Below are 25,423 nucleotides of genomic sequence, written 5' to 3'. Positions count from 1 at the left end.
TCTAAATTGACTTTTTATTTAACAAAGAGTGTCAGGTAGAATAATTACAGTTATATCCAATTTGACAGATAGACAGACAGATAGTCAGAATCAGAAACACGCAGACAAGACTGTTCCACACGGCCACAATACAATACAACAGTTAAATATCTACAGTTGAGTCGTTACAACATTGAAACACTGACTGACACCACTGGAACACCCACAATAGGTGTAGAGAAGACTGCTGCAAGCTGTCACGAGACTTAAGACTGCAAGCTTAAATTCAGCTCTGCAAACCTTTCCAGGCCTGTGTCTGAATTCAGAAACGGATGAGGTGGCTGTGTGAGATGCTACACCCAGACCTTAGCTTTTCAAATGTATCTACTTAGCTGAATATATTGCCACCAAGTTTTTCATGGCACATGTATGTTAAATATGTAGTAGGCCTCTGTCTTGCATGCTTCACAATATTGCTCACATTTGTTGTATTGACACAGAAATTCATGATGAAAACAGCTATTAATTACACCTCTAATGCACAAAGTATGCATTGGGTTGATCTCACTGCTTAGCTGCTTTTAGGAATTCCAGTCCTGCTTGAGAATGTGGTTCAATATACAGAGAAGTATTCAATCAAATGTGTGAGAATCAGTATTTACACGATGCCATGAAATAAAGTCTGAGGCGACTGTAACCGTAAGCGTAACAACAGCAACAAACGAGGGCGATGGAGACAAGGTAAATTGTTACAGAAAGGTCAAATGAAGGGTTTAAGTCCAAAGGACATTTTTCAAAACGTTTGTCCCTTAGGATTTGTTACAGCAAGATGCCTTCCATGAAGATTTGTGGCAACCGTCCCACACAAAGCTACAAGATCCATGTTTTGTCTCAAGCTATGCTGTTCCTTTTCTCATCTCTCCTGCTTCTCTTCCTTCTTTGTTCCATTCTCTTCTCTCGCTTGGCGCTTTCATCTGGTGCTAGATGACATTTTCAAAGAGCTGTAGAGACCTCATGATGTTTTCATCCTGTGCAATGAAGACGGAAAATTAAGTGGAGTGTGGGAGAGTCATCCAACAACCACCATTTCATTCAGTTTTCTGGCCACTAGGGGGCAGTAAAAGCCTGTAAAATGTCGGCCAGTGATCTCTCTGCAGATAAACACTTTGATATAAAAGGTAGCAAAGGCCATAATTAATAGCCAGTATAGTGAGACCTGCAGAGGAGGAAGATAAGCAAAGAATCTGAGAAACCTTGTGTAAATAGTAAGTAAAGTAAGTGCAAATATTACAATAGGCCTTTCACACGGCAGACATTTTGTCACAGCAGAAAAGCACAGGTGATCCGAATTATATTAATGATGGCCCTGTTTTAACAAAATTCAGCCATCATTAATTTAATAATTTACACCTGTGTCTTCCTACTGAGACATGTCCAAATGTCTTCAGTGAAAAAGGTTGATTGAAGAGGGATCCTTAGGATTATGTAACTTTAATAAGGAAAAAAGGAGAGTACCTCTTGACAAGAGAGGATGAATTCATCCAGAGTGACCACACCGTCTCTGTTTTTGTCCATTTTCTGTGGAGAAGAACACACATACTGTCAATCCATTTGTCAAAGGTGTGTCAGAAATTAAGATGTTAATCAAAGGTACAAACGCTATCAACAAAGCTTTTATAAATAAATACACCTCCTACTAAAATCAGTGGCCTATTCTGTGAGTGTGTCATCGTGTCATTTTGGCAACTTCTTTGTTACTCAGCTCTCTTTGCTGTGCTGTTTCCGCTGTTTTTTTTGTTTTTTTTTGTTTAGTTTAGTCTATTGCCACTCTTTTATTTTTCATGGTGTACTTTGCTGCTCATGCTAAATACCCATTTTTTCTTCTGCTGGTGCTGCTTCCGTAAATGTAAAGCATGTGTTTGACTGATGCATCCTTGTTTGCTTAATCATCAAAAATGTGGTGTTGTTGTCATTGTTGTCATTTTTATTAGACCCAAATAAAGTACTCAGATGTTGTTACCTGAAAGAAGGCATCCACATGCTGTTTGGGTGCGTCATTTTTCAAGGCAGGGTAAGTGTACTTCCCCATCATGTCGTATATCGCTCTGACGATGCCTGTCATCTCCTATCAAACAGACGGTAAGTGTGAGATTAACATAAAAATACATAAGCACAATTGGAAAAAGGCATGTGCATATACACAAAACACCCACCTCTTTGTTGATGTATCCATCTCTGTTGACATCGTAAAGGTTGAAGGTCCACTGTAGCTTCTCAGTGATGGAGCCCCTCAGCAGGATGGACAGAGCTGCTACAAAGTCCTGATGGAGACAAAAAGGATAGAATGAAACACCGACAAAGGAGGGCTAGTTTGGAAATAAAAATAAGAATATTACTTGAATAGGAAGAATCGAGCAAACCTCAAACTTTATGGAGCCGCTTTGTGCTGTGTCAAATGCGTTGAACAGGTAGTGTGCGTAGGTGCTGGCATCTGCAGGAAGAAGAATTTAGTGTGTCAATACACTGGGTAGAAACAATACAGAGGCCAAGACAAGTGTAGACTCAAACAGCACAACACACACTCTCTGTCGTTACCTCCCTGTGGGAAGAACTGGGAGTATATTTGCTTGAAAGTATCCTCATTCACGACACCACTTGGACACTCCTGGAATGAGAGCGGGAGACGGAAAGAGAGGGTGAGGAGGGGGGAGATGTAAAGTGCAGATACCAACCTGGACAGAGACTGACGGAGGACTGAAAGGTTTAACATATGAAGAGTGTTGATGGAATAAATCAAACGTTGATGGGAGATTGGCTGTTGGTTAAACCTCTATGTGATACATTTTTCTGAAGTACAACATAGTTTTAAATATTACCAGTTTGTAGTTGGCACAAAGCATTCATGTGTAATACCATCAAAAGTAAAACAGACTGCAGTTGCAAAATATGTCCGTCTGTCCAGGGTGTCACTACTGAGTCTAGTTTTTACATAGAGCTTTAATTTAGCTGTAAGTTTGCAAAAGAGACACCAAAAGTGTCCCTGGATGACACTTGATTTTATTTTAATACTTTAGCATGTATTACAACTTAAAGGCATATTTATATGGTTAAAAAAAGAAAAAAGAAAAGACTATTGCAAACAAGAGCGACATAGAATTAACAATGCCAATAATAAAATGAAGAAAAAAAAGCACCAAGTGTAGCGATAAACAAATAGCAGCAATGAAATCTAAAGAGGTCATGAGGTCATTTTTAATCCAATGAAAACGCCCTTAATTCATCCTCTAATCTGTGACTTTCATTGGAGAAACATACAGGCTTAATCTATGGACAGCTCCTGGTGCAGATATAAAGTCTAATTGATTTACCAGAGGAAAAAAACAGGTGACTAGTAAAACCACTTCATTTATATTACGTAAAGAGCAAGTGTTCGTCAAAGCAAGTGTTCGTCAAAGCATTACACACCCAAAGAAAGGGAACTTTGGCAAGCTTATATTCTTTTATAGAAGCACCAGATTTTGTTACGCACCTGTTATTTGCTCAGTTTAGAGACAGAGACGACACTAAATGATTCAAGATGTTTAGTAAATCTTTTGTTCACACATGAATTAAATCATTTTCAAACATAATTCAGAATTCTTGGGTGAAGTATTATTTATTCTTTTAAGCCAATCTCTTGGTTTGCTTGCTCAGAAGAAAACTTTCAGGATTTCAGCACTAGAGCAACCGATCTACCGGCCAACACGTCGACACTTTGGGTATTTACTGTATGTACAGTATAAGGACTAATTCCTTTAGAGTGCACCTAGAATAGAATAGACAGAAAAGATCTTTATTGTCATTGTTTTAAGACAACGAAACACAGTTTAGAAGCTCTTCAGAATGACAATATACTGTAAGTAACAAAATAAAACATAGCAAAATATAAATAGTAAAATATATAAAAGAAAGTGCAGTCACTTACATTCTTAAAGCCCCGGTAGAGCACTTGGAGCTCTCTTTTGCTGAAGTTGGTTATAGCTTCTAGCTGGTCGAGGCCCTCGGGTCGATGGCACACCATGGTTATCTCCAAGTCATCATCAGTTTTGTCTGAAGAAACATAAAGCAATATTCCTTAACATAATTCATACACAACAAACGAAAGATTGAGAGAGCAAAAGAACGGAAGGGTAGATTAAAAAAAAAGAAATTTAAAAAAGAAGAAAGACACAGTGTTCTGAATATCTTAAATATCTATTCTACTGGATAAGGCAGAAATAATAAGACTCTAGTTTTAAAAGGGAAGGAGACAAGGGGAGAGGTAGAGGTCAGTCTAACACCTCCATGTTCCTCCTCTCACCGGCCCGATCATTAACAACTCATTATTCTCCCCGCCACAGGGGAGGGGAGAGAGGACAATCCACTGACTCTAAACCGTGCGCGCACACACACACACACACACACACACACACACACACACACACACACACACACACACACACACACACACACATATAAAAGCACATTTGTCCAAACACATAATCCCTGAAGCAATCTACAATGTAATCATTATGCATAATACTATAACTATGCATAATTTAATATAATAATAGTCATACAAATTCAGAATATGATAAAGTGGTCATAATGTGCAGTGGTAAAATGAAAGACATTAAAAAACCCACACAGGTGGTTAATAACACGATACACTTTGTTCAGTCTGATTGTCCATTACTGACCTGCCTGAGCTTGATCAGCTGTGTTTGCTTTAGTGTGGAGCATCTGAGAGAGACCTGAAGTTATCATCTTCTCCTGCGTCATTTTATTTTGTTATATAATCGTAGAGTGATATGAATGTTTTGGAGAATAGACAGTTGGTGTGTCAGTTTAGATTGCTGCTGGCATAGACCTCTAATTATTTATAAGAGCTGACTTCCCATTCATAGGACTGCATGGTGATCTGTCTTTTTAGCATTAAAAAATTACAGTCATCAGTAAATTATAGCACTGTCATCAGAGGATTTAAGCAGGCAGTGGTTTGAATGGGTGCTGGTGGCGCAGGTACAGTGAGTGAGCTAAAGCATTTAAAAAAAAAAGGCTCCTGTCCTGCTTTAATGAAGTGTCACAGAGTGCAGTGTTCACACTGTCCTTGGCACTCCAGATTCTGAAACATCAACAGTCCTAAAATAGAATGTGTGCCAAGACCATTAGCGCTTTGTGAAGCTTTATTACACCAATACTTCCTCAGCTCTATTCTCTCAGAGAATCATGGGTAGCAGGTCGGCATTTTTACCGTGCCAGGCAAAGACAACTCACTGCTTAATTAAACCTCAGTCAACAATCCAGTGATCCCATTTAATACATTAGCAGACTTTTTCATGGCTGCGTAGAAGTGCTGCCATCTTGACTTAAGATCAAAAGTGGGTTTGAATTTAAATGTAAATTATGATGGTATGTAAATGATGATGACATCCCTCTAATCTAATGTTGCACTGTACACCAGGTACTGATGAGATTGGTGTCACTGTGCATGCTGATACGATTATTTAGCAAAACAAAATACAACTAATTTTGAACTGTAACATCTCACATAAAATACAATAATATAGTATGTTCTCCAGCAAAAGCTTATTGCACTATGCCCACTAGTTTTCTACATTGTGGGTGCATCATGACTTTGTATAACTTCTGTTTAGTTGTTAAGCAGCCACTCTTTACATAGCACACACACACACACACACACACACACACACACACAAACCCCTGAAAGCCATTCAATTCATCACTAAGGCAGTTCAGCGTTTCAGTGTCACATTAGGGTGGAGGTTCACAATCATGGTTCAAGGTGAGATCCTTTACACCCAATTAGGGCACAATTCCTGCTTACACAAAAAAAACTACCACATCTCAAAGTGTAATATATAGCCGCATGAGAGTCAGGATCAGTTACAGTAGTATTCAGGTTTAAAATGGTTTTCACCTTCACTCAGTCCATTATCCGTTATGATCACATCGGTTAGCAAACACTTTTCAGCATGTACAAAGATATATGTGCGTGTCGTTAAAAAAAGCCCAGAAGGTGAAATAATGCAATAAATGCAAAGTTATGATTATATTAAGAAAACAAATAGGTATGTAGAATACATTAAAAACACTGGTTAGAAAGGATCCATACATGAAGACACACAGACCTATACAACTTAAGATTTGTACAATTACAAGCTGTGGAACACATCCAGCAAGTTGTGATATGAACATGAGTTATCTCATTTGTTATGACTTTTAGTATTTATGTATTAACACTGCTAACTTTCAGTTAATTGTAGCTGTTTTAGACTCAGTTTTTTGTAAACTGGATGACACTAGATATTGAAGTAAATGTTCACCGAGTATGAGAGATTTAAAATATCAAAAGCAAAAACACACAAGCCCTCTACAGCAAGCCTATACTAAGAGTGATGGAAGGCAATAGTTAAGAATTAATTACAGTACATGCAGTTGAGAGTGCAAACAGTCAGTCTGCAGCTTCTAAGATTTACATTAATTCACTGTTTGTTTATGTATTTGTATTCCGTTGATTTTCTCAGAAAGTAGCAGCTGAATACAAGTGATCTAAGTTCCACATATCAAACACTAATCCAGATCTTTAAAAAAAAATCAATAACTTGCTCACAGACAGACAGTAGTAAAAACCTTCCAACTTTGCTGATAGTGCTTGTTCGGGTGATGGTAGTTGTAGTATTGACTCACCCTCTACAGTGATGACTCCCAGTAGGTGCAGCATTTTGACGGCCCCACAGCACAGCAGAATGATGGCTATAGTATGTAAGCTGTTCTCACTCTGCTCCTCTCTTTCCATTTTTGATTCACTTATTTCTTTCCACTGGCCTCTAGAAGCTTTTTGTCTCCAACTCACCTCTTATTCCTTTACGTGGCCCAGTTTTTTTTCTAAATTCTTGGACTTTTACCATGTTCTGTAGAAATATGCAAGAACAAACACATTCTAAACTTTTTAACTTGCTATAGCTTTTTCACCCGAATCGGACTACAGTTAGCTACAGGAAGCTGTTTCTCTCACATCTCTCTCATGCTTTTAAACTTTCTATCCATCCTGCCTTCTCCTACAGTGAGATCAGTACTCGCCTGCCTCTCTTTGTCTCTGTCTTTTTATCCCCCTGTCTCTCGACTCCCTGGGGTATCTCCCTCTCTTATCCTGACCTTCGCTCCATCCCACTAACTCCCCCCCTTCTGTTACAGTCACTGTGTCCTTCACTCTTTGGGAACGCAGCTCTAACTTGTGGGTCCGACCTGAGCACACTGTAACAATGATAAACTCACCTTCTACTGTACGACCGCATGTTTGTCTTGTGACTGTTCGCACATGTGCGTGTGTGTGCGTGTGTGTGTGTGTGTGTGTGTGTGTGTGCATGCGTGCGTGTTTAGGAGCAGATCAGCACTTGATTAATTGGCCCCATTAAGACACACAGTCATCCCCGAACAACAGAAGGCTTAATAATTCACTACAAAGGGACTTTTCTATAACCAAACATGACTGAGTCCTTTTAAAATGACTTACTCTGCAATGTAAACAACACTTTTATCTAAATCAGTAATTATGAATACATCCAGTGAGACAACAGGATCCTTCCCCCTTATAATGTCTTAATATTGTAATGCGTCTGACTGAGAAGAGTATAGCTATAACCTGCTATAGCCTGTGAGTTCCAGCAGGGGGAAGCAGTAACTTACACATAGGACACCAGTGTGCGTCACAGCTTCTAATAAAGATGTGTTGCACATTTCATTACATGTGTTACCTCAGATTTAGCTGATATGTTCAGTCATAACATGATAAAGCTCAGAAAATCTGAACAAAATGTCAAAAATTAAACATACCATGTTCTTAGCATGTAAAGCATGAAATGATTAAATAAACACTTTCTGTAGTATCTCTGAACTGTGACCAGCTGGCACTAATTCTTGTCCAAATGTGAATGTAAAAAGGAGCTGTGGTTGCCCAACGAGCTGAAGTGTGTAGTCACTGACTCGCAGGCTGCAGGGGGCTCTGCTGTATCGAGAGGTTTCCCACAGAGTTGTCAATTGAAGGTTTGCTTTATTTACCGTTCTGGGATTAAAGCAGAACTGCTGGGTAAAATTAAATTTAGTGGCAAGAGTAGCATTTAATTTAATTTGCCAGACATTTAAAAAATGCTCCGTAGTGTACACATCACTTGTTAAGGATGATATATCGTGTTCGTTCAAGTAATCAGCCTTCAGCTGTCTCTCACTGTGACCAATCAGAAACATTTCTGTCATGGTATAACACACAGACATGGTGAAGGAGAAATCTTTTTTTTCACACCGACACTCCTTTCCTTTCCATGGATAGTACTGGGGTATAGCTGGATACGATACCACAGAATATTAAAGGAAACTTGTGACGCATGTTATGTTTTCCCAAAGCAGACCTTTAAAACAGATTAAATTTGTGTAATGTGGCCTGAGTGCTTACAACTTCATCTATATAGCATATTTCATACAAAAAATGCACTAGAATGTGCAGTGATAACATATAAACATAAAAGACAGATGCTAATTAAAAATAAAGCAGAGCAGAGTATAAAAGTAATTATTATTTTACACGTAGGCGCGTGTGGTTTTTGGACATTTCACACATCATTTCAAGTGTGATGAATTTAAAAATGTGATTTTTAGACCTTTTCCACGTGATAACATGATTATTTTGTTAACAAAGTGGTTGCAGCAGGCTGCAGGTCTGAGATTAGCTAAAAATAAATGTCGTTCCTGAACGAGCGCTTTTACTTTCAAACAAAAATGTTAAAACAGTCACTTCAAAGGAAGGCTCCTGCTTAGTGTCCCCCTGACCCACTGGGCCTTTGCCTGTTCAGTAATCCATTCACAGATATTAGGGAGCGGATGATTCGCTCCTGCTTTCCTCTTCCAGTCAAAGTGCACAGAAACAATTCTGTTTTTCTCATTGTTGAAAATGTGAATAATTTGGTTCTCAACGAAGATAATTGGCAAGGTCTAATTGCAAGATTTTGATATAAGAAACCTCTTTTAAAAGTGTAAGATTACCATTAATAAATGGCAGTGTATAATTACTACTACAATTTTTTTTAATTGTTAGAAACCTGCACAATTCGTGTTCCAAACCTAAAAACTTAGGAGGTTATGGTAACCAAGATAAAAATCTACATAAAACGCCACCTCGACAGCTTCACTTCCATCTGTTAAACAAGCTAGTATAAGGCATGGAGTTTGACAGTAACCAAAACCCAGAACCCATTTCTTTCAGAGCTTGTTTTGAGTATTAAACCATGACCTTAACTGTCAGCAAAGAAAAGACTGCCTGTCACTGTCTCCAGCCAGCATCCTGTCACAAAAAATACATCATACATCAACACACGCACGCACGCACACACACACACACACACACACACACACACACACACACACACTTGCTCCAGCCCAGAAACAGGATTTAACTCATAGTTTTCCTCTGCTGGCTCTGGCTCTGAAACTGAAGCTTCTCCTCATCCAATCCTACTTTCTCCTCCATTTCTGATCTCTCTCACTCTGCCAAACTCTCTTGACTCACTCTGCCAGTCTATCTCTGCCATGCTCTCTCTTTCCTTCTCATACAGTGTCCTGTAATCCTTGCCAGAGAGTGTGTCATTTGCATAATCTGAATTAGCCTAATCTGCTGTCCTGGCGGCGATGGAGAGGGCTCGCTCTCACCAACCTCTTTAATGGCGGAGAGGGCTCTCCAAGAAAGTAGCAGCTCTACTGGCTAAGGGCTCCCTGGTGATATGGAGGACTTAAAAATAGATTCCGTCTGCAACAGTTCTATTAACGCCATGCAAAAGCTGCACAACATAATCATGTTCCACAGCATGAATTCAAGCTCTCATTCTGAGAGGCATTGTTTTCCACAGTAAATATCCAACCCAGTGGCCATGGGGCCAATCCCTGAGTGGCCTTTGGGTGGTTCACTGAAAGTCCAATGACTCACTCTGCTTTAAAACACACACACACACACACACACACACACACACACACACACACACACACACATAGTCGCACACCCTTGAACAAGACAAACATGAGCACATTATTTCTAGGGTCATAGATAAAATATTAGGCACCCGTGTGCATTAAACAATATACACTCCCATGTTTGCATGCTCACCCCCACACACACACACACACACACAAACACAGTTTGCTTACTAACCCTCACCGTGATTGAGGACTGAAGTGCTGGAGGGTGTTTGCAGTGTTATGTGACTGACACACATACATACACACACACACACACACACACACACACACACACACACACACACACACACACACACCTTATGTCACTTCCTCACATATTAGTGTGCCACTACTAAGTATGTTTGAGAAGAGTGAGTCAAATGCTGCTCATGTACACACATGTAGCAGTATGCCAATATTGATCTTTGAGTAAATACACGTCTAGACTCTGCAGAAGTACACAAACACGTGCACACACACTGCTGGATGCCAAGTAAGGAGAATGACGAGATGACTTAATAAGCACTCACACCAGCTAATGGGAGCGTGGGTGATGGAGAAAGGATGCACATGAGAGAAAGAATGGAGGCATAAAAGAGAGAGAGAAGAGGGAAGAGAGTAAGCTAGGAGCAAACTGTGGCAGTGGCATGTGAGTGGGGGGGAATTTGAAGTCAAGATAAAAAGAAGCAAGCGTGGAGAAGGAGTGGGAGGGAGAAAAGGGGGGAAACAACAGTGAGAGGAGACAGCAGCAGGGTAAATTGAAGAAAAAAGATGTGAAATGATGAAAAAAACAAGAAAAGGTTGAGGGCTGAGGAGCGAGGAAGCAGAAAGCACAAAGAAAGCAAGATAAGAGGGGGAACCAGAGGAGTGACAGAAAAGTACAGGAGACAGGGAGATGATTGAGACAACATTGCTGCAGGGAGTAAGTGAGGGAGACAGAGATATATAGGAACTGAAAAACAAATGAAAAATTCACCAAGGAAGGGAAAAAAATGCCAGGTGAGAATGTTGCGGGAGAGATGAGTGGTCAGAGGCCACCACAACAGATGTGAAGGAAAACACAGAAGCTAGCCTGCCAGACAAAAACCAGGCAGACAAGACAACAGGTGGGAGGAAACAACAGACAAAGAAGGGCTGTCAGGAAGAATAAGAACACTTGACAGAAAATAAAGAACAACAAGCAGCCTTGATGAAAACAGACAGAATAGACAAGCAGGCATGAAAATATTCAGGGAGACGCAGGACTCAGCGAGACAATTCTTTTTTCTTCTTGAGAGCACAGTGATGAGCTCGTGCTCAGAGGATCAATCATTGTAGGAATCTAATCTCACAATATTACAGCCGTGCACCTACTCGCTTTCAGTGTCGCTGTCAGTGTCATGATCCCAGATAACAAGTTATCTGCAACACCACAGAATAGGGGGCTGCACACAAACAAGCCTTGCTGCACTAATCCTGCATACATCCAACATGTTAGAGCGGGAGAGGGGGAGACGCTCAAGCACCACAACACAACACCAGAATTACAAATAACCTCCAAATAGCCCCAGCTTTACACATCCCATTCTTTCGTGTTTTTTTGCCAGGCATTTGTTGGGGTAAATAAGCTTGCTTTTCATTTGCGTGAGTCAGATTTCACCCGTTTGCACAATGCAAGTGCATCTAAAATCACCTCATTATTCAAAATAGCAACACATTTATGCCTTGCCTTATTAACACCCACAGGGTTAGGTGAGAAAAAAAGGCTCATTAAGAAGGAGAAACGAGCCATATGAACTCACTGGGAAGTTGTCCTGTATGGTCTAATTTGCACTAAAAAACTGATAATAGCCTTTAATAAGTTTAAATGACTGCACACAATTAATAGGTGATATTTTCACTCTGACAGTGGTCTTCTGCTCAGTGTGCCCATTCACTTGAGCAGGCAGTTTAGATTTGTTATTTATATAAATGAGGTTTACAGGCTTAAAAACATTTCTCAGAGGCAACAGGTCTTCACTTTTGTTGTTGTTGTTGTTGTTGTTGTTGCATATTTGCATCTCTCACTATCTCTTTCACATGGCCTTGACTTACTTTGGAATACCCCAATCTCATCAAACCTCCCTACCCCTCCCACCCAAAAACTGACATCTATTGTTGCCATGGCTACCGTGCTTCCAAGGTAACAGCAAGAAGGAACAGCAGTGTGTGAGCAGAGTGACAAATACCTTCGACATGCGTGTTTACCAGCGTTGATGCCCACATCTGCACACACTGCTGGACAGAGAGCAGCACACACATACTCAACCACACACGCATGCATGCAAACACGCACGCAAGCAGACTCAAACACAGTAAAAGAAGCCGTCTCTCTCTCTCTCTCTCTCTCTCTCTCTCTCTCTCTCTCTTTGGTTTGCTCTGTCAAAAAAAAGATAAGCTCGACAACGTTCACGTGGCTGCACGCACACACTGTCGCACTAAAACTTTGTTGTGGAATAAAAGGATGCTCTTTTTCCTCTGGGAACACCTGTTGGTCTCTCTCTCTCTCACACACACACACACACGCACACACACAAACACTACGAACCAATGCCCTCTTTCTTTCACTGCATCCTAAAATACGAGCAGTTATTAATCTTTGGTCTGCAGCTTGCGTACGTGCGCAGTATATTTGTACTGGAGTGAGTGAGTGAGTGAGTGTGTGTGTGTGTTTGTGTGTGTGTAGTCCCTCACCCCTGGACAGCCTCCTCGTCTTGGCTTGCATTGTCAGCGTACCCATCACAGCCCCCATGCTTGCTGTCGTCGTCGTGGAAACAAGCGCGTCTGTATGCTGAAGTCTGTATCTCTTTTGACACGTGTTTGGACGGTTAGAACGCACACATACTCCCTCGCCCTCTTTCCTCTTATCATCCTCCTCTCCCTCCCTCCCTCTCTCAATGGCTGCTCTCGACAGAAACCCCTCTATCATCCCTCTTTTCACGCTTTCTCACTCCATCTCACAGCGCTCCTCCTCTCTTTTTCTCTCTCTCTCTCCTCTTTTTCTTCCCACACTCTCCCACTCTCTATCTCCCTCCCTCCAATTTCCTTGTTTTTCATTAGAGGTTGTAGCCTCCCTCCCTCTCTCCCTCTCTCTAGCTGCCTCCCACCTACACACGCAAGCCAAAAGCCAAGCAGACCATCAGTGATTCATATGAAATCGCCAGGATCTTGTTTCACTAAATTATAAATGAATATGAGTGTAGGCTACCCACTGATTTGAGAACACTCCGGGAATCACTCTGAGAAAAACAACAAACATGCCCTGTTACATTTCACACCTATATACATCTGTATCCCTCTGATGGAGGACAAATATGCAATAGATGCAGCCTGAAATATTGATTTGAGAGGTAAATATGAATTATGGAGTAAAGGGAAAACATGTGGATGTGACAAAAATTATGAAGGGCCCTCATCATCACGGTTTGTTCATGAAAAGGCCACTTCAATCCATCAACACCTTCATTCACTAAATCCATCATTCTTGTTCATCCATCCATAACACACACACACACACACACACACACACACACACACACGCACACACACGTTAACAGGGATAAAGGGACAGAGAGAGTGTGTGAGTGATGGCAGATTGGCTCCCAGGACAGGAAGAAAGGAAGGAAAAGGGACGGGTAGGCAGGCAGCAGGAGAGTAGAACGGAGGGAAAAGGCTTAAAGTCAAGGATGTAAGAAGAGAGAGAGATTAAAAGCAGGAAAAGGCAAGACATGAGAAGAATGAGATATTTAATAGGGTAGAAATAGAGGGATCATGACAAGTGTCAGATTATACTGCAGGAGTGTGCTCTTGCCTGTGAGAACTGCACACACCAGATTAAATCACATTTTAATTAAAGCCCGATCGAAACAAACATGGTCTTCTTGATGAAAGTACAAACTAATTTGAAGACAGTTACGGATGACAACATGTGTGATAGCAATACCACACTATTACAAGTTGAAGTCCTGCATTTTGTACTCAAGTAAATGTACCAAAGTAGTAACAGCAAAATCATCTTAAAGCTACATTGTGTAAGAATTTCTCCCATCTAGTGGTGAAAGTGTATATGACAACCAACTGAATATTACTTTCTAGCCCTTTCCATTCCGATCGTGTTTCAACTCCTTTGGTGGCCGAACCCAAAATTAGCTCTTAGTATCTCCATCGTTTACGCGCAGCTGTTCTAGCCACTCCAATTGGTCTTGTTGCTTTGCCTGTCGCGTTGTTGTTTTAATTCTCTTTTTCGCTTCCCTTGCGAGTAATCTCTCTCTCAGGCATTTGTCACGTGCCACTGAGTTTAAAATTGCGAAAGGCGGAGGTATGTCCCTCTTTGGCTAATGTATTTTAAAGATGGAGGCGCTACATGGCTGCCGTCATTCGAGCGACTCGCTCTATGTATTCTGAATGATTCCGAATGGCAGATTCTAAGCTTAAGAGAATACTCTGATTAGTTGGTGGAAGCAATTACACATGAATGAGCACATATTTGTGAAAGAACAAAGTTTTTTTTTGCTAAGAATCAACTAAACAAATTACACAATGTAGGTTTAAGCATAAGAGTGAATGCTGACTGGTCCCTTTCAAAATGTTATATTGCTATTTACACTCTATGGCCACTTTATTAAACCAGTACAATCTAATGCGATACAATACAACTGCTCTGCCATAAAGTCTACTTTTATGATGACTAAAAGAATAAAATCCTAGTTTTTCTGAATTTAATTACATGTGTTAGCATCAATGTCATAGCTAGTGGTGTGTTGTGTTGGACTGCATTATAAGGTTTCTAATATTCTGCCCTCCTCATGTATGTAAACAGGGAGGACAAAGGAATTAGAAACACCTCTCAAAATGATGTCCAGTACAACACCTTAACTATGACCCCAATAATGAAAATATATTTAAATTTACACATTTACAACAATGTCAACATAAACTGAACACTATTAAGGTCAAATTAATGGCAGAGCTGTTGAATCGATTTGCAATAGATTGTACAGGTATGCCTAATAAAGTTGCAACTGAGATAATTATATTATATTATCATAATTATCAATGCAGTACTGGGAGAGATGCATAGTTGCTAGTTGTGGTAGAAAAACTTTTAACTTCCTTATACAATGTTTGGTCATATTTTATAAACTGCGTGTGTGTGTGTGTGTGTGTGTGTGTGTGTGTGTGTGTGTGTGTGTGTGTGTGTGTGTGTGTGTGTGCTGGATGCTCAGATCTCATCCACTCATTACTGGCTGATGACACAAGCTTTCCAATATAAGCCACCAGCCTGAGGAAATGTAAAAATGTCACTGTCAACTATGATCAAAGTTACAATTTGCTTCAAGGGTGAAAACATTTCAAATCTTATTTTTGCCAACACATGAGCAAAACATAACACATTTTACAGCCAAGTTTTTTATACTTGATTTAGAGAATAGACACGCTTTTCCATCAAGCTAGTCATCCGTAATAATGCTTCTGCAAATGTGGCAACCGCTCCGAATATGGGCCACTTTTTGTCTGCTGATGGTGAATAATGAACGAGGCGTGATTGTTTGGAAGCCATATGGGAAGATTTAGCTGGAAAGATTTAGTTTGGTGAGTAAAAAAAAAACTGCAATCTGCTTCTGTGAAAATCTGCTCATGAATGCTCGGATGTGTGTGGTTTTTTTGCACAACAGCGAGAGAGACAGAATGGACAGCAGCAGGGAGTAAGACTTTCACCCTGCCTACACACACACATGCTTACACACACATGGAGAAGGACACATATGTACGCACAGAATCAGAATCACTTTATTCGCCAAATGCATCAGCAGACACACAGGAATTTGACATGGCAATCAGTAACACAGAGCTTAACAAACAGTATATGTGCATAGCTGCATGGACATGCTTAAAAACAATCACTAATAAATAGTACAAAAATAAAATAATAACGTTGGGGGGGTGGGGGGGAGACCTGATCAGCTATTCAAAAGGGAAAAAGCTCTAGGAAAAAAGCTATTGAGGTGGCGTGAGGTCCTTGTCCTCATTGCGCTGTACCTTCTTCCTGAGGGAAGCAGCCTAAAACTATCACTTGCTGGATGGGACTGATCAGCAGCAATTTTAACTGCCCTCTTCCTGACTCTGGCCTCATACAGGTCACTGATTGACAGCTGCCTCTGTCCAGATGCTGATGCAAACCATACAGAAATGGATGTTGACAGAAGGCTTTCCACAGTGGCTCTGTAAAACCTAGACCAAACAGAGCTGGAAACGTTTAGTTTGGTTAACTGCCTTAGAAAAAACATTCCACTGTGAGCCCTCTTAATAATGGAAGAACTGTTTTCCTCCCATTTCAGGTTGTTTGTGATAATAGTGCCTAAAAGTTTTAATGACTCCACCTCCTTCACAACAGAGCTCTTGATGGTTAAGGGTGAGAGAGAGCAGGGAGATCTGCGGAAGTCTATCACCATTTCCACTGTCTTTTGTTGGTTAAGCTCCAGATTGTTATTGTCACACCATCCAACCAAATGAGACACTTCCTTCCTATAAGCAGACTGGTCATTATCCTTAATAAGGCCGACCAAGGTGGTATCGTCTGAGAATTTAATCAACTTGATGGAACTGCTGTTGGAAGTGCAATCATTGGTGTACAGTGAGTAGAGAAATGGTGACAGCACGCACCCCTGAGGTGCTCCAATGTTGGTGTACCGGGGATCAGACATGTGCTGGCCAAGCCGCACCTGCTGTCTATTGCTAAAAAAATCCATTATCCAGCGACAGATAGAGGGTTTCACCCCCATCAGTGACAGCTTCCACTGCAGCCGCTCAGGTAGGATAGTGTTAAAGGCGGCACTGAAATCCACAAACAGCATCCTTACATAGGAGCCAGGAGTGTCGAGGTGGTCGAAGTTAACTGCATCATCCACTGAGCGGTTTGCCCTGTAAGCAAACTGCAGTGGATCAAGATGGAGAGCTGTGATGGGTTTGAGATGAAACAAAACCAATCGCTCAAGACGTTTCATGACCACTGATGTAAGGGCCACCGGTCTGTAGTCATTCAGGCCCACGGCGCTGTTCTTCTTCGGTACTGGAATAATGCTTGATGACTTAAAACAAGCCGGAACCTTGCATAAGGCATACTGCACATTCACCAGCCGTGGACAGAAAGAATAGCAGATTATAGGATGAGGTAGAATGTAGTGGCATCGGTGTGCAGAACCATGGAGCATGACCATTTCCTGCTACACAGACACATCTCTTCCTCTCTGCTATATGAGACACTGCCTGTTTTGTGCCTATATGAATTTACAGGCTATCAAAGTAAATGTTTCCTATCTTCACTGAACCCCATTTCATCTTTAGCCTTAAACCATATCTATCCATCTCTCTCCCCTCTCTTATCTGTACATTTGTCTCCAGGCATACAGCCAACACCGACACACCTTTATCTGCCCATCTCTCCCTATAAATCTCTGTGAACATATCAGCCTAGTGTTCTTGTAGTTTCAAACACAGCTCCCAGCTTTTTCCAATCTCAAAATCTCCATCACCTTCTATCTCTCTCCGGTCTCTAACAGGCCCATTTCAACACACTGACAGAAATGTTTCTCTTTCTAGTAATCACTTCAAAGTATGTATGTAGAGCAGATAAAGAGATCCAGAGGTTGGAGTAAGTGTGTGTGTGTGTGTGTGTGTGTGTGTGTGTGTGTGTGTGTGTGTGTGCAGGTGTGTTGGTTTTTGTGTTGGTGTTTCCCTGCAGGCATGAGGGACAGGCTGCAGACTGTTTTACAAGACCGTCACTGTCACACTTTTGAGGAAAGGGAGGATAAGAGACAGAAAAGAGGAGCAAACAGCATTAATAGGAAGAGGTAGGACAGCAGCGCATCAGGAGGAAGGAAAAAAGCAGCGAAGGCAGAGATGGAAACATATTTGGCAATGAAAGATGAAGGAGAATGAGGAAACACACCAAGAAAAGCTTCCAACGGGAGATTAGAGTGCAATGCAGAGAGCGAAAGAAAGAGAAAGAAGTGGGTAACAAGAGCTAGGAGAGTGGGCGAATGGCATCGCAGAAAAGAAAAAGCAGAGAAGAGAACGATTGAGACATCCAAATACTACATTTCCAGAGAAGGGGATGGAAGAACAAAGAGAATGAGGGAAAAATAATGGGTCGCAAGCTTTTATTAAGATCAAACCACCGGATGGAAGCTTCAGGTCTTCAAAGCAGCACATTCAGACCAACCTCAGTGCTAACCCGCAGGCCTGCAACATAAAAACTTCCCCTTTTCCTCCTAAAAGGCTCATCCCAACAATTATGGATTATGAATCTATCATGACACTGTCTTGTTGGCACACCAGGCTTTCGCAATTACTCATCAGGGACAGCGTGGCTTTGGAAAGGAAAGAACATATCTATTGGGAAAATCAATACTAATATCTAGTGTTGTCCAAATGACTTCTCACACTTGCCAGCTCCCATCACATTATGAAAAAGGGAATAATTAAAGGAGCCTCCGATATTGATCTGTCAATATCTAGGGTGAGAAGGAAAAGAGAAAAAGAGTGGTGGAGGGGCATAGATAAATGTAAGAAGTGGTGATGGGTGTGAAGTGGGGAAATAATGTGGAATGAGAGAAAGCAGGAGATAAAGTATGAAAAGGAGCTATAGAGTGATTAAAAAGGGAACCAATGAGAGAAACTAAAGAGACAGAGAGAGAGAAAGACTGGGCAAAGGGAATAGAGTCATCTTCCCATTCAACGCAGTTTCTGCTCCGCCATTATGCTGGGTTTCATTTACCTCGAGGTCGGGACTGGGACACACCCGAGTTGATCACGTTCCAGTTACAAGTCGGAAAAATGTGGGTAGGGGGGCTGTAGCCAGGTTAGCCATTGTTAGCAATACCAGTTGATAACAATGCATTAAGTGGTATTCTGCACATGCAAACACTGTAGCAACATGACACAAATAAGACAGAAGTGCTAGAAACAGTATATTCATACAGCTATCACTACGGTTGACGCGCCGAGCAGCCATATTGGATTGTAATGTCGGGGTTAGTGAGGTTCTCTTGACTTTCTGAGTGGGAAATCCGACTTCAGGGGGCATTCCAGTTGACATTTTTTGACTGGGAACTCGGGAAAATCCGACTTCCCAGTTCAACTGGAACACATCCTAATAGATAACTAGTTTGACATGGGACAAAAAAGAGATTTCTTTCCTGCAGGATTGAAAAAGGAACATAAAGAGCTCAAAGTGACTAAAGTCCAAGAGTACGTATTGGGTAGGGTTGAAATAGTACATTAATTGATAAATCCATTAGTCAATCGACTTGCACCTTAAATGAGAAGATTTAAACATGTTTTGCAAAATCTGATAGTAAACTACATGTCTGTTGGGCCGATGGTAGGCTAAACAACCGATTTAAATATGCCACCTTGGCATGACCCTTAAATTGTCAGACATCATGTATTAGGGAAAATGACTGCCCAAACAAACATAATTGCCCAAATAATAAGTTAGCTGCAGGCCTACGGTGCAACAATTGGAAAGAAAAAAAAAAGTGTTAAATTGTAAACTTGCTAATTTTCTAATTATTTGTTGCTTTGTTTTAACACATGTAGAGATGAATATGATATCTATCAAGTGCATGACACAACTGTGAACCATGAGTCACTGACCTGATGCTTGTAAGGGCACAGCGATACATCATTATTTACAGCAAAACCACACACACACACACACACACACACACACCGTTATTATTACATAAATGATTAGAGTCAGATGAGATGACATGTCAGTGGGTTACTTCCAGTGTAAATTGTTCAGCGGAGCAGTGAAATAAACACTACATAAAGTTTGAATGTCAGAGATGATAAATGGCCCCCTATTGCTTATTTCTTCTTACACATTCAGTTCAGTTTTTTTGTATCTAGCAGATAATTGAAGCTGTTCATCTTTCCTCTGTCCTTCCTTCACACGGCAACAGATTTGTATTTCTCAGCGGTCACAAACCAAACTCAGATATATAGATTTTTGGTGACATTTGGTCCCCTCAGTAATAGCTTCTTTTTTCAAAAAATTAAATATTTTGTTTCTCTGCTGCCACATTAAAAAAAAAGAAGTTAAAAAAGCGTTCCTATAGGGCTTAATTACATTTGTTGTGTTGAATAACCTTTACCCCCTCATTTTTATATTACACAGACACTGTACAGGTTGGTATGGGAATGCAAGCTAAATAAAATTCAAAACAACATAACACATCTTTCCAATGTGAAGCAAAAGTGAGTCTGAGGAAGTGTTTGGAGTGTTTTTATTTTTGTTTTACTCAATGGATTCCAAAAGCTATACTGACTACATGCTCAATGGACAGCTTGCTTACTATTAATGTCCAGTAAATGTTAAAAAGAGAACAATTTTGATTTGAATTCAAACTTTCAGTTTGTCATAGTGTATGTGGTGTAAAATGCTACTTTGGCAACATCTACAGTTGAGTCTCATTTCAACAGTCACATTCATTTAGTTCAACTGACTGCAAGTGATGTGCGTCACTGCTGTCATAACTGTGCATACAGGCCTGACCATATAGTCGGAGTAGCTATCTATATTCATCAACTGCATTTCTCTCACTGGCTCCAGTCTTACAAAGGCCTGAAGGCAAGCACAGGGCTGAGCTGTCTAAAGAGATACATTGCATGGAAAATGTTGTTTATCTTTGAAGAAGTGAACAAAGCATTTGCATGCAAATATTATGCAAATAAAGTATGCCTATCTTTATTTATATTGATTTCTTTATTTAATAAACTGCTCCAACGTGGGTTTAATTTGCAACAGTGAAAGATCAAACGCTGACAGAGAATCTTAATTGACAGACAGATTATTTTAAATGGAAATTATGCTTTCTGCAAAAATCTAGTTTAGACCGGATTGTAAAGAAATATGTGATATGAGGTTGTTATATCACAATTCCATCATTACACGCTCATACTAAGTCACACACTTACACAAACATGCTTCTGGCATGGGATTAACCAGAAACCCGTTTTCATGTGTCCATGTGCCTAATAAAGCTCTTTTGCTGTCCTAATTGGCCCTTTTGGTGCACTTCTTTTGATGTGCAGGGATGAGAGAGAGGGGTGGAAACTGTAAAGCATATTAAAAAAAACAGGGCTCTTCTCAGCTATTTAGCCCTGCAGCAGATGGAAAAATTGAACCAAACATACTTGTTCTCCAGAAGACCCACATACACACTCACGTACACTCACAAACACATTTACATATATTCTGCCGGCCCCAAACTAAAACTCTACATGAAAGCAGTTAGAAGGATCTTAGAGTAGGGCAAGGCTATCTTCTGTTCAAAAACTCAGAACACAAAGAGATGTGAGGGTTCTAGAGAGTGAAAGAGACACACGTAGAGAGACAGAAACCCCGAGATAAACAGCAAAGGCAGAGGAATAGCCATAGATCAAGAAGATAGAGCGGCTCTGGGAATAGAAGAGAAAAACTTGAAGGGGAGGAAAACATAAAAGACAAAATGAGGTGAAATGAGGTGAGAGCGAGCAAGACAAAGAGAGAGAGGGAGAAAATTCACTTGAAGGAGTGAAAGAGTAGCTACAGAGAAATGAAAGTATAGAGGCAAAAACAAATGGAGCGAACAGCAGGGAGATGAATGTGTCGGCAAGCTGCAGGTTTTGTAGTTTATAACACACCCGCTGGGAAAGAGTTTGGGCACAGTGACAGTGTATATATTTCTTTTTTTGTCCCAGGTGACAACACATACAGATAGATTCTTTAATGTTAACCTATAGCCATATGAGCTGGTCAGGACTCTGGCTAATATCTCTGTATATAAAGCTATGACTTTATGCAGGCCACAGCATCAGCTTCCTTTAGTACGCCACTCTAAAAACAAAAACACCTGCTTCAGTCTGTACAAAAACTCTCTGGAATTAGTTTCAGTCAATTCATCACTATAAACGGCTCTGAATAGGACTGTAAGTGGAGTACATTTGTTTAGAGCTTTTACACCAAAGCACTGTACAGAGTGCCTCTCATTCACCATGTACGGCACAGGCCTGGATATGGAGAGCAATTGGGGTTTAGTGTCTTGCTCAAGGATACTTTAAACTGTAGACAAGAGCGCTAGGGATCAAACCACCAACCCTGCCATTCAGAGTCATGGCCGTACCCACTATTGAGGTCACTGAGGTCCAGACCTACCTTTACCTTGTTGCGGTCCATAGATCCAATAGTGGATTGATAAAAATTCAACAAAAGTTAAAATGTTCTTCTTTCAATTCAGTTTGTGTAATGAAATGACCACGTCAATCACATCTCAGCTTTTAAGGGAAGACATACGGGACAAGAGTGAAAGAAAAAGAAAGAGAGAAGGTGATGGAGATGAGAGAGGAAGAGCTCACTGCGTAGTACTGCTCACTGTGCCCAGGATAGGATTAGCATTATGTCCCTGTGCTGTTTAACACAAACTGACCTGACTCAATTCAAACAATGTAATTACTATAGAGATATTATGTTCTTTGGTAATTACAGTGAAACATATAGGCTTAATTTAACAACAACGCAAACACCTAGCATGAGGTGTTAGTGGTGTGAGTCTACATAGACATGGTTGAACCCTGGCAAAGCACTGCCCTCTTCATAGATAATCAACACATGGACACACAGGTGAAGGCGCCTTCCCACAGGTTTGAATGCATGCTGCAAGCTCCACAATAGTTCAGATAGGAGTCATTTCTTAAAATAACTAAGCAGCTCTGTAAACCAGTTTGATAAATAGTTACATATTTATTGTTTAATCATCTTACGTAACTGCACTGTATTATATGCTGTCAGAGGGGCCTGTTCTTTGTTCTTGACTCAAGTCCCAAGTCTTGAACTAACAGGTCTTAAGTCAAGTTCAAATCCAAAATCGAGTCCTAAACAAGTCGTTATGCACCACTGCCATTCCACATTTGTTAACAGAGCAACAGTTAGTATAGACAATTTACAGAAATAATGAACACTTGGTAAATATACTGTTTTTTGTTGACCACAGCATAGTCTCAACATCTAAATGTGACGATCTCAGATATCATCTGTTGTATGTCTGTTGGTCGAAACTGCCAAACGCACCTTAGTAAAAATATATCTGTAATATATCTATTATCTCTTGTCAGGAAAATATTACATTTATGATTGGCTGCACACTTTTTGGTATAATTTTCATTATTTGTGCAATGGCAGGAAATCGAGTCATTCCACGTCAGGAGTGGTTAGGGTAAAGTTAAGTCATGTCACAATCCACAGTCTTTTTGATTTTGTCTCATCACATCTTTTCATGTAAAATGAATCCTGCCCTGCTTTCATTTGGACCCTTTTTATAACAGCAGCAGATGGTGAAAAACACACACATTCACTTGACACTCACACTGCAGCCCCATGAGGAGCAACCTTGCCTCCTCTCCTTAACTTTTCTCAATTTTTCACTCCCACTTTTACTCATCTACCGCCCTCTACACCCTTACACCCTTACAGTGCAAACTTCAAGGTGGCTGCTATTTAGAAGTTACCCGAACTAGAGGAGAGCTTTCCCCCCGTATAAATGCTAAAAACAAATCTCAGTTGATTTGTAAGCATTGTTTCCTTCCCTAACTAGTAAATGGGATGGAAGACAACACGGCTGTGTATTTTATCTGTTGTCTTAGTAATCTTTCTATAGGTTTCATATTTTAGGCTCCACTTTGAAAATGTGTCTCAAGTATCTGTAGGCACAAATCTGAATTATCTGCTGAGACCTGTTGCCATGCACTTAAAAGAGGCACAGGTCGTGAATTAAAATAAACAACCCACGCAGGATGCTATAAATGCCTGTATTTCATAAAACCATTTATTGGCTCTCTAAAGTGATTTTGCAGCTATTTCGAATACTCTGTGTTGTCTGACTGCAGTGTTTGACAGGTATACCCCAGAAAATACAGACAGCTGAGAAGCATTTTCCTTACACAACATTCACAGACGATAATTTACATCACTTACATCGCCTCCACAGTTTTTGTCATAGCATATGTAACTCACAGCCTGTTTTGAATGATCTCACTGTGGGTGAATGGTCCAATAAGGAATTTCTGCATTTTTCTCCCTCCTCTTTTTCTACATGTGACAGTGTGGTGATACATGATCTGAGTCCTGTTTTCTGTCTCTTCAGTCTGTGGGATGCAGCTCTGTGTCTGCTGGAGATAACCATCAGGCTTAAGGTCAACAGACGCAGGACAGACCATGGCCAAAGGCTGACGGATTACACCACACTGGTTTACTGCGCACATACACACACACACACACACACACACACACACACACACACACACACACACACACACACACACACACACACACACACACACACACACACACACACACACACACACAGCTGCCACAGCCGCCACACAATATACACAAAATCCATGCCCCACTTACACACTCCTAAATTTCATGAGTGAAGTATGACATAAATATTTTCATGGACAAAGCTGCACACACTTATTTATGTCTATGAACACACATATTAGAATGCATGCGCCAAGTGTCAGTGCCAGTTTCCTCCTGTCAAACAGTAGTAGGGCAGACAGGAAGCAGGTTGGTTTGGAGAGCAGACAAGGGGTAAATACCATCACCTTTTATAGACATGCCCAATGGCACAGCTGCACACACATACATACACACACACACGCACACACACACACACACACACACACACACACACACACACACACATATATATATATATATATATTCCTAAATCCACAGGGCAGATGGCCTGGAGATTATTGCATCATAAACCAATAATGAATAAAACTTGTTTTCCGACTTTACATTGCTGTATGTTCAGCTTATTCCCATAATGCACTTTTTGTGCAATAATAATGATTCAGAGCAAATATAGCCTACACAACTCCGTCATTAAGGCACAAACACGCAACATGATAGGTGCTCCTCTCATATGACAGCCGTATGCATGTGAACACACACACAAACATCCTAAATGTGGGTTTGCGAGAGAAATGTGATCATTAAAAAAAAAAAAAAAAATCTTACCTTTGAGGTAGTTCACCTGCTTGGATTGCATGGTAAAGGTTCCCATCACGACACCCATGTTGACTTCTGGCCGCAAACAGGTTGCGTGTGCTAGCTTGTGTGTGTCTGCCCGCCTATAATCAAGGAGTGCTAGTGAGTGTAGCCGTGTGTGTGTGTGTGTGTGTGTGTGTGCGTGTGTGTTGTAATTAAGTTAGACCATCAGCCAGCTGTTGTATGTGTAGAAGTACAGATATCACTTCTCATGCTGCCTCACAACCACACTGCTCTGCTGCTTCTGCTCGAGGGTGTGTGCGTGTGTCCGTGTAACTG

General features: G+C 40.7%; 1 protein-coding gene across 2 annotated transcripts; it reads right to left on the bottom strand.

Moving 5' to 3' along the window:
• kcnip1a (Kv channel interacting protein 1 a) lies at nt 1-25,423 on the bottom strand. Of its 2 annotated transcripts, none has more exons than XM_028589231.1 (8): nt 25,115-25,423; nt 3,944-4,068; nt 2,575-2,644; nt 2,400-2,470; nt 2,193-2,300; nt 2,000-2,104; nt 1,495-1,557; nt 1-1,007 (listed from the first exon to the last, which is right to left on the bottom strand). In XM_028589231.1, exons 1-8 carry the CDS (start codon nt 25,170-25,172, stop codon nt 960-962), a joined length of 648 nt encoding a protein of 215 aa, XP_028445032.1. In that variant the 5' UTR covers nt 25,173-25,423; the 3' UTR covers nt 1-959. The 2 variants fall into 2 exon arrangements, with proteins under 2 accessions (XP_028445032.1, XP_028445031.1); XM_028589230.1 differs by lacking the exon at nt 25,115-25,423 and adding an exon at nt 12,736-13,045.

This window comes from Perca flavescens, chromosome 10 (genome assembly GCF_004354835.1).
Source record: "Perca flavescens isolate YP-PL-M2 chromosome 10, PFLA_1.0, whole genome shotgun sequence".
NCBI lineage: Eukaryota > Metazoa > Chordata > Actinopteri > Perciformes > Percidae > Perca > Perca flavescens.
Note: the sequence above shows the minus strand (reverse complement) of the source record. Positions and strands in the feature narration are given on the sequence as shown.

What these genes read in the sequence shown, in the direction of transcription:
- kcnip1a (XM_028589230.1), bottom strand. Translation starts at nt 12,970, where the DNA reads ATGATAGAGGGGTTTCTGTCGAGAGCAGCCATTGAGAGAGGGAGGGAG. An exon ending in CCAGTTCTTCCCACAGGGAG is followed by an intron (nt 2,471 to 2,574) that starts GTAACGACAGAG and finishes TTCTTCCTGCAG; the next exon opens with ATGCCAGCACCTACGCACAC. An exon ending in GCGGCTCCATAAAGTTTGAG is followed by an intron (nt 2,301 to 2,399) that starts GTTTGCTCGATT and finishes TGTCTCCATCAG; the next exon opens with GACTTTGTAGCAGCTCTGTC.